Source organism: Erinaceus europaeus, chromosome 16 (genome assembly GCF_950295315.1).
Source record: "Erinaceus europaeus chromosome 16, mEriEur2.1, whole genome shotgun sequence".
In the NCBI taxonomy this organism is placed as follows: domain Eukaryota; kingdom Metazoa; phylum Chordata; class Mammalia; order Eulipotyphla; family Erinaceidae; genus Erinaceus; species Erinaceus europaeus.
The window spans coordinates 1,567,458-1,581,479 of NC_080177.1; the positions used below are offsets into that span (position 1 = coordinate 1,567,458).

The following is a 14,022-nucleotide window of genomic DNA, read 5'->3' on the forward strand; positions in this document are numbered from 1 at the left end:
GCTGAGCAGTGCTCTGGTAAAAAAATAAATAAAATAAAATAAAAGGTTTATTATTTATTTGGAGGGGAGAGAGACAGACAGACAGACAGACAGACAGAACCAGAGCTGTGCTGTCAGGGACTGAACTCGGGACCTTGGGCTCACTTTAAACCTGCCATCAGGGGGCGCTGTTCCCTAGGGGGGGATCTGCCGAGTGGCCCCGGGCTGGCTTGGTGTGGGAGCGTACGGCGGAGGGTGCTGTACACTGCAGAGGTGTCCCTGTGAAAAAGGAGGCTGCCCCCTTTCAGGGAAGGAAAGTCAAGGTCAAAACCGAATGAATAAATAAATACAAGGTCCCCAGCACTCAGGTCCCGGTGGGCCGGAGCCGCGGCTCCTGGGTGTTGTCTGTCCCGACTGGTCCGGGTGTTGGCAGTCCCGATTTCTCCTTGGCAGTGACCCCTGCACGGGCAGGAACCCCAGGAGCACCCAGGATAAGCACCCACTGCCACTGAGCCCCTCCCCCCAACTGAGAGCGGCTGGGGTCTCTCCGGCCGGTGGTGACTGCCTCCCGGGATGCAGGCCGTGAGGGGCGGCTCAGTGGGGACTGCGAGCCGAGATGTGCGGGTGTCGGGCCCTGGGCCCCCCGCCTCGGGCACCTCCTATGGGACAGTGATGCTCTGGTCTCCCCCTCCCCGTCAGAAGAGATCTCCATCCGGGCTGGGTGGTGGCGCACAGGCAGAGTGCAGGTTACCGTGCCCCGACCAAGCCCTCAGCCCCAGGGCAGCAGGGAAGCTTCCTGTGAGGCGGAGCAGGGCTGCAGGTGCCTCTCTCCTTCTCTCCCCGTGGCCCTCTCTAGTTCCGTCTCCATAAAATGAAAGGACAGGGAGTCGGGCGGTGGCGCAGCAGGTTAAGCGCACGTGGCACAAAGTGCAAGGACCGGCGTAAGGATCCCGGTTCGAGCCCTCAGCTTCCCACCTGCAGGGGAGTCGCTTCACAGGCGGTGAAGCAGGTCTGCAGGTGTCTGTCTTTCTCTCCCCCTCTGTCTTGCCCTCCTCTCTCCATTTCTCTCTGTCCTATCCAACAACGACGACATCAATGACTACAACAATACAAAAACAAGGGCATCAGAAGGAGGGACTAAATAAATAAATATTAAAAAAATTAAAAAGGACAAAGCCTCAAGACACCGTAGGAAGCGGCCTGCCCCGCAGCCCAGTGCAGAAGGGTGCTGGGGGCCCTCGCCTCCTAGTGGGGGCCGAGCTCCTCTGTTGGCCACGGCGTCCAGAGGGCAGAAGGGAGCACACGCTCCAGAGAGGATGTGGAGGAAAGGCTGGTCTGGAGACCGCCCGGCACTCGAGGAGGCCAAGGGCCGGGCTGGTGTCTCCAAACGCCGGGCCCTCGTGCACCCAGACGCACGGCGCTTCTGCCCGGCCGCACCTCCACACGGCCGCACCAGCACCCGAATCGTGTCTGTGTACTGGACCCCCGGCCCCCAGGCTTCCTTTACAAGGAGCAGAGGTGCTCTGTGGACCGGAACCCCGGGGAGAGAGGCCTTCCTATCAGAGTGAGGAAAGGTCCCCACTTATTTCTCAGCACTAAGCTGGGGGGGGGGTCTGGGAGCAGCCCAGTGGGCAGTGAAGGGCAGTGAAGGGCAGCAGGGCCCACAGCCTTGTTGAGTTTATTTGCCGACGGCACACTGGGTAGGAGCGGACCAACTCCGCTCCTGGCACCAATTCCCCACGGAGAATCAAACCCGAGGTGCTGAAATTATTTATTTTATCGTCTTTTTTTTTTTTTTTTTGCCTCCCGGGTTATCACTGGGGCTCAGTGCCTGCACTACAAATCCACTGTTCCTGGAGGCCATTTTTTCCCACTTTGTTGCTGTCGTCGTTGTTGGATAGGACAGAGAGAAATGGAGAGAGGAGGGGAAGACAGAGAGGGGGAGAGAAAGACAGACACCTGCAGACCTGCTTCACCGCCTGGGAAGCGACCCCCCTGCAGGTGGGGAGCCGGGGCTCAAACTGGGAGCCTTGAGCTGGTCCTTGCACCACAAGCGCTTAACCCGCTGCACAACCGCCCGGCTCCCCCAGCATCTTCTTAAGTAATGAACAGATTCATTGATTCTCAGGGGTATTGATTATGGAGAAAACGCATCCCGTCCCAATGAATGAGACTGTCCTAGCGGAAGGGGACATGCTGCACAAAGTTAACTGGATTTTAGAAATGATTTTATAATGAAGCGGTGTGATGCGACGCTTGAGACCCTCTGGTGCACCTGGGAGCCAATATGGGAAGCAGGCGTGCTCGGCAATGCTCGCTGACCTCGGGGAACCACCCGACAGGACAGCCACTGCTCAAAACTCAAGGGCCATGGACAGGAGGCCTCCTCAAGGACAAATCTCGACCTTAACTCAAAGAAGCCGCTGTCAGATTGACGGGGAGGGGCTGCAGTGGACTGGTGGTAGACGGAGGAGCCCCACCCGTCACCGGGGCACCACCCATGGGAGCTGCACGTGTCCCAGCCTGGACTGGACGGTCAGCCAGCAGCCGCTGGCCCTTGTTTGGTTCTGATTTGGTCTTGGTGTGGTGCTGGGGACGGAGCCCAGGCCTGTGCTCTCCTGCGAGCTGCCTCCCGGGCCCAGTCTGCTCGACCTTGTCCAGGGAGATGCTGGGGCCGCCCACCCGGAGCTCCCTGCGGTGCCCCCCACCCCACGCGCCCTTCATAACCAGGTGCTTCTGGCTTCCTGTGGGTGTCACGTGGGTGGTAGACCCACATGCTCCTCGGCCCCTGCCGTGTGTGTGTGTGTGTGTGTGGGGGGCTTGCGCATGTGCCTTGGGGCACACTGACCGCAGGCGGCACGAGTCAGGGCCACCCACCCCCACACTGAGTGGGCACCGGCCGGGGACTCACCCGGCGCCTGGAAGTGTCTGACGTTGGTGAACCTGGACCGGTCGGCCACGACGGTCACGGAGCAGCCTTTGGGCACCGTCCAGCCGCCCGCGTCCCCGTCCTCGGCCGTGTCATACACCTCGACGTGCGGGGGCTTCTCGGTGAGGTTCTTGCTGTAGTGGCTCAGCCCGTACTGCGCGATCTGGATGGGGTAGAAGTAGCCCTGGGGGCCCCACTGCGTGGACAGAGGCACACCTAGAACAGAGCGGACGAGCAGGTGAGCGACGCCGTGGCAGTAGGTCCGGCTAGGCATGGGGGGCTGACAAAGACTGAAACGGCTGGGGGCCCAGCGGTGGCGCAGCGGGTTAAGCACAGGTGGTGCAAAGCGCAGGGACCAGCGTAAGGATCCCGGTTCGAGCCCCCGGCTCCCCACCTGCAGGGGAGTCTCTTCACAGGCGGTGAGGCAGGTCTGCAGGTGTCTGTCTCTCTCTCCCCCTCTGTCTTCCCCTCCTCTCTCCATTTCTCTCTGTCCTGTCCAACAACGACGTCAATGATAATTACAACAATAAAACAACAAGGGCAACTAAATGGGAAAAACGGCCTCCAGGAGCGGTGGATTCATGGCGCAGGCACCGGGCCCAGCAATGGCAAAAAACCAAACCAAAACGGTAGCCAACCAAGCAGCGTGAAAGCCACGCTCAGCGCGGGCCCCAGCTCCCAACAGGCTGTGCCGCCGGCCACGTGGTGCCGGAGCTGCCCTGAGGAGGCCACCTGCGTCCGTCTGTCCGTCCACGGCGGCCTGCTTCCCCTGGAGGCTGGGCAGCTCAGGGCACGCGCGACAGGGGCCGTGGCTCCGTCCTGACCGCCGCCCGGGGGCCCTCTTACACGGCCGTCACGCTCAACAGCGCGGGGCTTCTCCCGCCGTGTCCAAACGGCCGACCCGGTGGGCCAAGGTCATTGCCCACCAGCCACCGGCCGCAGTCCAGACACTCGAGCCCCTCTGCTCACGGCCTCCGCGGCGCGGCGCACCGCACCGTCCTGTCACCTCACCGGAGTGCCGTGCACCGGGCTGCGGGCGCGCGACGCCCCTCGAAACAGGCTGTGGGCTGCGGGCGCTCTGCCAGCTGCGGGTGTCTGGCGGGAAGGGGCACAGCTGGGGCACAGCTCTGCCCACACCCTGGAGCCGCCAGCGGCGGGACACCCAGGCGGGAGCTGGGGCAAGAGCGGGAAAGTGGCTGTCGGGTCCCGTCGGCCGAGCAGCCCGTCCACAGACCGGCCATCCGTGAGCACAGGGGAAGCTGCTTCCAACCGCAACCAAATCCTTGTCCTTCTTCCGGGGGAAGGGCCTCACAGACGGGGGTCGGGCGGGCGGCTACAGCGACAGAGGGGCAGGGCGGGGGCCAGAAAACCCTGATCTGAAAGCCCACTGAGCGCCCGTCACAGCCCTGGCTGACTCGGACCCCCGGCCAAGCCAGGCTGCAGGTTCGCCTGGAGAGCTCAATGAGCTCATGAGCGCCTGTGTGTGTGCACTGCATGCTGGGTGCATGTGCCGGTGTCCACATGAGCGCCTGTGTGTGTGCACTGCATGCTGGGTGCATGTGCCGGTGTCCATATGAGCGCCTGTGTGTGTGCACTGCGTGCTGGGTGCATGTGCCGGTGTCCACATGTGGGGGCGCCGGGTGGGGTGGGGCGGGGGAGCGCGGCAGGCACCCACCTTCCACGCCGCTGATGCACTTGACCCTGTCGCGCACCTCCACGTTGTAGCCCTCGAAGGACATGAACACGCCGTCGGGGTGGTAGGGCCCGCGGGGCGCGTACACGCGGGAGTAGCTGTGGGAGAACTCGAAGCGCTCGCGGCCGCCGACGCGCGCCAGCCGGCCGTACACGTGGAAGTAGCTCTGCAGCCAGCTGAAGGGCAGGAAGACCTCGGCGCCCTCGCGCAGCCCGCGCACCGTGCGCTCCTCGTTGATGACGCAGTCGATCTCCTGGTACGGCGGCGCCCCCGCGGCGCCCTCGGCCCCCGGCTCCGGGGGGGACCCTGGGAGGCCGCCCGGGGACCGCGCCAACTGGCGGGCCCTGTCGCCGGAGCACCTGGTCCACAGCAGCACGGTGAGCAGCGTGAAGACGGCGCAGAGCGCCAGCAGGCTCCTGTAGCTGACCCGGGCCGCCAGGCACCGCATGTTCACACCATCCCTGCGGGAGGGAGGAGGGGAGGGGAGGTCAGGTCGCTGGGCCGTGCGGGTGGCGTGCGGGTGGCGGCTGGCCAGGCCATCCCGGCAGACCCGGGGCCTCTGCTCCCACGAGCCTCCGCCCTCCTCAAACGCCATCTCTGTCCCCGGCCTGACAAGTCCGGCCCCTGGCCTCTCCCCGTCTCGGCACCGGGCCGGCCGTCCCTGTGTCCTCCGGAGATCCCCGCCGGCCTCCCGTCCGTCCCCAGGCCGGAACTGAGGCCGCGGCCACTTCAAGGCGTCCGGCTCGGCCTGCACGCCGTGCCCAGCCTCACCTCTCAGCCCACACTGTGTCCCTGTCTGCCTGCGGTCTACACTGCCCGCCGCAAGTCCCTCTCCCGAGCAGCCGGACTGACGCACTCAGATCCACCGCGACCAAAGCTCACTTCCCTGACTCCTGGTCAGATTTAGTCTGATTCTGCTATGCATCTTGACAAGTTAAAACTAAAGGATCTTACCGACGCTAAATCCCAAGCCAGATGTTCAACTTGGACGTCCCAGGCCTAAAGAGATAGGTTCCTGACAACAGGAGACACACGGACAGACTGAGGAACAGCTTAATTGGGAAGCAGCAAGACAGAAAGTATGACATCAGTGTTTTTGATTTAGTGGAATCATAAGACAAAGAAGGCTGGGTTGGGGGGTCCGGCGGTGGCGCAACGGGTTAAGCGCACGTGGCGCAAAGCGCAAGGAGCGGCGGAAGGATCCCGGTTCGAGCCCCCGGCTCCCCACCTGCAGGGGAGTCGCTTCCCAGGCGGTGAAGCAGGTCTGCAGGTGTCTGTCTTTCTCTCCCCCTCTCTGTCTGCCCCTCCTCTCAATTTCTCTCTGTCCTATCCAACAACAAATGACATCAATAACAATAACAATAATAACCACAACAAGGCTACAACAACAAGGGCAACAAAAGGGGGAAAATGGCCTCCAGGAGCAAAGGATTCATGGTGCAGGCACTGAGCCCCAGTGATAACCCTGGAGGGGGAAAAAAAAAAAAGGCTGGGTTAAATGTTTTGTTTGTTTTCTTTTGTTTTTGAAGAGACTCTTAAGGAATAAAGGGATGGAAGGGAAGCCTGGCTGCCGGCTGGCAATCTGGATCTGACACGGAGGGGAGATCAAGGCGCTTCCGGAACACTTAGTCTGATCTCACTCGGCAACGCGGGCAGCGGGCTTTGTTACGGCCTGAACGCTAGGAAGCTGAGTACAACAACTTTCAGACTTCAAAAAGCAGACTGCACTGACATTCTCTAAGCAGAAACTGATAGGAACTTTCAAAGCTAAAAAGAGGGGTTTCTGCTGAGCAGTGATAAGCTTCCTTCTCATTTGAAGGCTTGGCCACACCCATGTGCGAGGTTAACCCTTCAAGCCAAAAACCAAACAAACCGCGAATCAAAAGCCTCCAGACCTCCCCAGCTAATCCCCGCTGTCCCCCAGCAAATCCCCGGCTGTCCAGGTGACTCCCCAGCGAATCCCCGCTGTCCCCCAGCTAATCCCCGCTGTCCCCCAGCTAATCCCGGCTGTCCAGTGATGCCCCAGTGAATCCCCGCTGTCCGGGCGACTCCCCAGCTAATCCCCGCTGTCCGGGTGACTCCCCAGCGAATCCCCGCTGTCCATAACGGTTTGTCTGCTCACGTCAGGGCTCCCGGACATAACTGACCCGACAAGTGCCGGCGCTTCTGGAGTCCACCTGGAATCCGAGGACACACCGAGAGGGCCGTGTCGCTCGTCCACTCACTTCTGAGCCACAGCTGAAGTCACCTCTGCTGCGAGAGGCTCAGATGCTTCAAATGGGGTTTCGCTCCCAGCCAGCAGAGGCCATTCGGTCTGCTGCCTCGCTCACGTCTGACAATTTACGGAGTCACTGCACAGGAGGCCAACGCCGAGCAGGACGGGACCTGACCGCCAGGACTCTGCTGCTGCTCCGTGAGGCTACCCCGCAGGGTCGGCGCAGCCTCCAGCGCTTCCCGGACAGGACGGGACGGGACGGGACGGGACGGGACAGGAGGTCGTGAGCGCGGGAGCTGAGCCCTTCTTCCCGGCCGACTCGCTGTGCCACTCCAGGCCGAGCTCCACAGTCTGCTCTGAGCGGCCAGCGGCTGTGCCGGAATCCCACAGCTTTTCTCACGGAGCCACCAGCGTCCAACAACAGGCGAGCGGCCAAGAAAGTGGCGGTCAGTATTCGCGGCGTAATGCTGCTCGGCCGTTAAAATGAAGTCGAGGGTAGCGCAGCGGGTTAAGCGCAGGTGGCGCAAAGCACAGGGACCAGCGTGAGGATCCCGGTTCCAGCCCCCGGCTCCCCACCTGCAGGGGAGTCACTTCCCAGGCGGTGAAGCAGGTCTGCAGGTGTCTGTCTTTCTCTCCCCCTCTGTCTTCCCCTCCTCTCTCCATTTCTCTCTGTCCTGTCCAACAACGATGACATCAATAACTACAACAACTAACAACAATAATAAAAAACAAGGGCAACAAAAGGGAAAATGAATTTTTTTAATTACGTTATTTATTTATTTATTTATTTTCCTTTTTGTTGCCCTTGTTGTTTAACATTGTTGTGGTTATTAATGTCGTTGTTGTTGGACAGGACAGAGAGAAATGGAGAGAGGAGGGGAAGACAGAGAGGAAGAGAGAAAGACAGACACCTGCAGACCTGCTTCACCGCCTGTGAAGCGACTCCCCTGCAGGTGGGGAGCCGGGGGCTCGAACCGGGATCCTTACGCAGGTCCTGGCGATTTGCGCCACATGCGCTTAACCCGCTGCGCCACCGCCCGACTCCCGAAAATAAATTTTTTTAATATTACATGTCTAAAGATCTCTGAAAAGCTGAAACTAGGTTTCCACTAACTTTTTTTTTTTTTTTTAAAGACTTTATTTCTGAGAAAGATAGGAGGAGAGAGAAAGAACCAGACGTCACTCTGGCACATGAGCTGCCGGGGTCGAACTCGGGACCTCATGCTTGAGAGTCCAAAGCTTTACCACTGCGCCACCTCCCGGACCACTCCATTGACATTTATATGAGCAATGTGAAGCCTTGGCACTGGGAGTTATGTACAGAAACAAGCCACAAATAATCGGTAAAAAGAAAAGTGTCTTTATGTTTTCTTCCCAAGTCAGAATCTTTTCTCCACTGAGGATTGCACATAACATGTCTATGTTTGGGTGTAAGCTTTTGCCCAAACAAGATTATCCCATTTTTAATAATAGTCATATTAAAGTAGCATGGCAGTTATGCAAAAGACTTTCATGCCTGAAGCCCTGAGGTCCGGTCCCAGGCGCAACCCAACTCTACTACAAGCCAGAGTTGAGCAGGGCTCTGGCTAAAAAAAAAAAAAAAAATTAAGCATTTATCTATTTTTTTAATTTAATTAATTAATTATTTTAAACCAGAGCACAGCTCAGTTCTGGCTTATGGTGGTGCGGGGGACTGAACCTGGGACTTCGGAGCCTCGGGCAAGCAAGTCTCTTTGCACGACTATTATGCTCTCTACCCCTGCCCCCCAATTTTTAATTAAAAATGAGTTGAAAGGGTGGGAGAGATAACAATGGTTCTGCAAAAGGACTGTCATGGCTGAGGCTCCAAAGTCTTGGGTGCGATCCCCAGCGTCACCAACAGTCAGAGCTGAGCAGGGCTCTGATAGGAAGGAAGGAAGGAAGGAAGGAAGGAAGGAAGAAAGGAAGGAGGGAGGGGGGAGGGAGAAGGAAATGAGTTGCTGAGTCTGTCTGTCTAGCTGCCTAACAGCCCATCCCGGAGTATGTCTCTTCACCCTGCTGTAGCCTCAGTGCCCCTCACGCCTGCCCTCAAGTGGACCACAGATCCGGCCCTTCCAGCCTCCCTCCCAAGAACAAGGGAACCGGAAATTTCGCCTGTATTTTCTCGGCTAATGTTGGAGTCTTTAATTCCAAGCATTACTGTCTCACGAGTTCCTTCTGGGGAGAAACACAGTTCTTCACACGGCCTCTGCTGTCAGAGATGTACAGAGCTCTGAGCACTTCGATCCACCAGCAGACCTGTGCTGGGCTACCCAGACTACCCTTTCCTGCAAACAGACACACGGACAGTGACCAGGAGCCGGTAAGGACAGCAGGCCAGCTGATACGGTGTGTTGGGTTTACTGCTGCAATGGAGTCTTAGGACCCGAAAAGATTCTAGAAACCAACACAACAACCTTTTTTTCTTTCTTGTTTTCCCCCCTTTTGTTGCCCTTGTTGTTTTTCATTGTTGTTGTAGTTATTGATGTCGTCGTTGTTGGACAGGACAGAGAGAAATGGAGAGAGGAGGGGAAGACAGAGGGGGGGAGAGAAAGACAGACACCTGCAGACCTGCTTCACCGCCTGGGAAGGGACTCCCCGGCAGGTGGGGAGCCGGGATCCTTAACCAGGATCCACCTGCACTTAACCCGCTGTGCTACCGCCCGACTCCCTTCTTTATGTGAGACTTGTCCAGTCACAGCACAGGTACTGGGTGGAGCAACACTGAGAGCTGACCCTCTGATGCTGCCGGCTCAGCCTCCATGTAACGTCCTGCCCTCCAGCGACACTGTCACACGTCCGAAGTGAGGGCCCGGGGTTGAGTCCCCTCCCCTTGGCTCGGCCGGTGGGTGACCGGGCCCTTCCCTGCGCCACAGCATGCCAGCACCGGGAGGAGAGAGCCCCGAAGAGAGCCTGCCCTGTGAGGCCCGGTCTAGGGCGGCCCCACAGCAGACCACCTAGGGCACTTCTCACCTCTCACCGGGCGGCTCTGCCTGGCCGTGGCACCGCCCACACTGCTGGGGACGTGCCCCTGAGAGAGGGAGAGGAGCCCCCCAGGAGTGAGACTGAGGACACAGCAGGCGTCTGGGAGGGCCACCGCGCTAGCACGTGTGCGCACCTGACACAAACGGGCGCCCGGATCTGAGGCTCCGACACGGGCCAGTGCGCGGCACGTGAGTGCCCAGCCCCAGAGGGCACAGCAGAGACCCCAGCACCGCGCTGAGCTGTGCAGTGGTCAGGACGCGACCTCACCGGGCTGGTCACAGACACACGGCGACACTCCTCACTGGACTGGAACGAGAATCCGTCTCTTAGCGCGTGCAAAAACGTGCAGGCTACAGTCCGGAATTCTCCGGTGGAGGAAGAGCCAGGAAGATCTCTACTTGCACGGGAGAGATGTCAACACCAGGAAAACCGCCCGAGGAAGGTCTCAGAAGTTAAAGAGGGAGCCGGGCGGGGGCGCAGCGGGTGAAGCGCACGGGGCGCCCAGCACAAGGACTGGAGCAAGGATCCCGGTTCGAGCCCCCGGCTCCCCACCTGCAGGGGAGTCGCTTCCCAGGCGGTGAAGCAGGTCTGCAGGTGTCTGTCTTTCTCTCCCCCTCTCTGTCTTCCCCTCCTCTCTCCATTTCTCTCTGTCCTATCCAACAATGACGACATCAACAACAATAACTACAATAACAATAAAAAACAACAAGGGCAACAAAAAGGAAAATAAATAAATATATTTTTAAAAAAAGAAGCTAAAGAACTCTCTCAAGCAAAAGCAGACACCCTCAGAACAAATGGGAAAAAACAGGCTCAGAAAAGAAAAAGGTCAGAGAAGAATTCACCGCAAATCTTAGAAGCAAAGTAAATGAACCAACAGCTCACTAGCAGAATGGCTACTGAGCCTGAGTTAGATGCACAGAACTATCCAACCAATAAAAAGGGAGCCAGGCTGGACGTGAGCAGGGAGAGGAGAGCTGAGTGGGCAGCGTGCCGCCCTGCGTCTGCCAGACAGCGGGCCCACCTGTGCCTCTCTGCTCCCCGGCAAAGCCCTCCCCCCCCCCCCAGCACTGGGTCCTGCCGTCGTCTCAATGACACCCGCGGAGGACTTCCGTGAAGAGTGTTTGATGAAGAGGGGTCGGGCGGGGGCGCAGCGGGCTAAGCGCACGTGGCGCAAAGCGCAGGGACCGGCGTGAGGATCCCGGTTCGAGCCCCCGGCTCCCCACCTGCAGGGGAGTCGCTTCACGGGCGGTGAAGCAGGTCTGGCGGCTCTACCGACAGCCGCCTTCTCCCCAGCCCACCCCCAGCCTGGCCTCCTCAGGCAGCAGAAGGGCCTTTCGGCTCCCATTAAGGCGAGGGCAGGGCAGGGGCTTCCTGCGAGAACTGCTGAGCGAGGGGACCCTGCCCTGCGGCGGGGCCCAGAGACACGCCCCACTCCCCACAGCCTTTTTGGAAGGAAGGGTTCGTCTAAGAGAATGATTCGCGGCCAGGACAGGTTCCGCAGGTCTGAGCCCCAGCCCCACGGCCCCGGGGGAGAGCCGGCAGCCTCAAGCTCAATCCCCCGCGGGAGGCTGGGGACGCGGGGGGGGGGGGGGCCTCCGCATGCCGGCTACCGGCGGGTGCTCCGCAGAGCGAGGCGGAGTCAGTACAAACCCGGGCCAGACACCGTGGCAGCGAGGCCAGTGTCGCAGGGCCTCTGGCCCAGCAGCCGGAGCGACCGGGACACATTGGCAGAGGCCCTTCCAGGGCAGATCCGGTCTGGGCAGCTGGGGATCCGCGCCGTGATGACTCCTGCGGGCCCACTCGGGCTGAGACGGCTCCCAGACTCCCTGCCTGCGCGCCAAGCCACGGGGGACCCGCACGACCCCACGGCCACCCCACAGGAGCGGGGTCCCCACCCCCCGGCTGGCTCTGGGGAGCGGGCCTGCGGCCACCTCTGGCACCGCTCGGCCGCACCGCCTGGCTTCCGGCCGACAGGAGTCAAGACAGTCTGCCCGCGAGGCAAAGAGCTCGTCTTCCACGGACAGGCACAGCGGAGTGGGCAGTCCGGGTGGGCCGGGACCAGCACCCGGGCACTGCAGGGGCCGGAGGGCGCCACTGTGGGCTGGCACCTGGGACGAGAGCCCCCGCGAGATGCTGGGAAATTGTGCAGATGCAGTCACATCTGCCATGTTTTCCCCTCAGGCCACTAGTTCCCGTGAGAGTTGGGACATTCTCGGAGTGCCTGCTGTGCCATGTTGTGCCATGTTGTGCCCTCAGGACATTGTCTATATCCCCGCATATCTGGAGTGCTTTGGTCACTCCTCCCCCTTCCCATTCTCGCGAAAGCTGCTCCTATAAAAGCTCTTCATTTTCCACACCTCGCTCTCTTGCCGGCGCTCCACTCTGGTGTTCAGACGCAGGGAAGGTGACTGCGTGAGGCGGCCATTTTCGCTACCTCCACGTGGCCCAACCTGCTTCTCTAGCACCCAACTCTGAGGTGCCAGCGCGAATAAAGATTTGTGTTTCCTCTTCGCTCCGGACCCTCTCTCTCTTCTCTGCGGCCCGCGCACTACAACATCTGGCTCTACAACACCTGCGAGCACCGGATCCTAGCTGGAACCCAGGCCCACCGCGGCAGACGCACCGAAAGGCTCGGCGGATGTGGGGCCATGGCGAGCGTGTGGGACCCCCAACGGAGGCGGCCTTCCCAGGGGTTTGCACTCGTCCCAGAGTGAAGCCGCTCTAAAGAAAAGGGCGGGGAGTTCACAGCATGAGGGGGAAGCCTGAGCTGCTGGGGAGCCCCATTCCCACAAGGACAGTCGGTGAGGAGCTCCAGTGAGCCTTCCTGCGCATGCTCCTCAGGGAGCACAGGAAGCGGCTCCCGCTGATCCTGACAACAGCACAGACGGGCCCTAGGCAGGGCCAAAGGGCAGGTGAGAAGGCCGGGTTTCCCTCAGAGAAGCCAGTTTCCTGCTGGTGAGAAGGCCGGGTTTCCCTCAGAGAAGCCAGTTTCCTGCCGGTGAGAAGGCCGGGTTTCCCTCAGAGAAGCCAGTTTCCTGCCGGTGAGAAGGCCCGGTTTCCCTCAGAGAAGCCAGTTTCCTGCTGGTGAGAAGGCCCGGTTTCCCTCAGAGAAGCCAGTTTCCTGCCGGTGAGAAGGCCCGGTTTCCCTCAGAGAAGCCAGTTTCCTGCCGGTGAGAAGGCCCGGTTTCCCTCAGAGAAGCCAGTTTCCTGCCGGTGAGAAGGCCCGGTTTCCCTCAGAGAAGCCAGTTTCCTGCCGGTGAGAAGGCCCGGTTTCCCTCAGAGAAGCCAGTTTCCTGCCGGTGAGAAGGCCCGGTTTCCCTCAGAGAAGCCAGTTTCCTGCCGGTGAGAAGGCCGGGTTTCCCTCAGAGAAGCCAGCTACCTGCACAGTGAGTTACCTGCACTGGTGTGTGGGGACCTGAGTAGAGATGCACACAGAGATCCCATCAAAATCCATCTGGAGGGCCGGCTGGTGGCGCAGCTGGTAGAGCATGCATACTACAGAGTGGATCTCCAGAGGGCCAGGTTCAACCCCCGCCCCCATAAGCCAAAGCTAAGCACTGCTCTGGTGTAAAAAAAAAAATTTTTTTAATTAAGAAATAAAGTGGTTTCGGGCAGCGGCACAGTGGATAAAGCACTGGACTCTCAAGCATGAGGTCCCGAGTTCAATCCCTGGCAGCACGTACACCAGAGTGATGTCTGGCTCTTTCTCTCTCCTCCTTTCTCATGAAAAATAAATTCTTGGGGGCCGGGTGGTAGCACATGCAAGAAATAAATTATTTTAAACTAAGTAAATGACGAAGTCAACACACACGTCACTGGATGGCTCTAGCCACTGTCGAAGGAGAACTGAGGGAAGCAGAGGAGCTCCCCACCGCCCCCCAAGAGTCCCAGCGGCCCGGATGGGCCGAAGGCCTCTAGTCAGCCGCCCCCGGCACAGAAACAAGGACGTCGGCGCTGCCGACAGACCGACAGCTGAGACACTGTCTGTCAGGCAGGGCAAAGGCGAACACACGAGCTGCGGCCGAGGCGAGGGAGGAAGGAAGCGCCGGGCAGCCAGAAGGCAGCGGGCAGAGCCCGTCGGGGCAGAGCCGCGAGTCCGGGCTGCCGACCCCCTGCAGACACACACCGGCTGCGAGTCAGGGCCAAGCTGGGCTCAGAAGGTGCCGGAGTGGCGGAGCTCACTCAGGGGCTCAGGGCCGG

The 14,022-nt window shown here is 60.0% G+C and overlaps 1 protein-coding gene across 2 annotated transcripts in view; it reads right to left on the bottom strand.

Annotated features, from left to right (window-relative positions):
- Window positions 1-14,022, bottom strand: part of GLCE (glucuronic acid epimerase) — a 32,001-nt gene that overhangs the window by 5,011 nt on the left and 12,968 nt on the right. The window contains exons 1-3 of one of the 2 annotated variants that reach the window (XM_060175653.1): window positions 5,556-5,698; window positions 4,584-5,062; window positions 2,891-3,124 (exon numbers count right to left, since the gene is read on the bottom strand). In XM_060175653.1, coding sequence (XP_060031636.1) covers window positions 2,891-3,124; window positions 4,584-5,049 — 700 coding nt within the window. In that variant the 5' untranslated portion in view covers window positions 5,050-5,062; window positions 5,556-5,698. Of the gene's footprint in view, window positions 1-2,890; window positions 3,125-4,583; window positions 5,063-5,555; window positions 5,699-14,022 lie in introns of those variants that run through there. The other variant, XM_060175654.1, reaches the window with a different exon arrangement.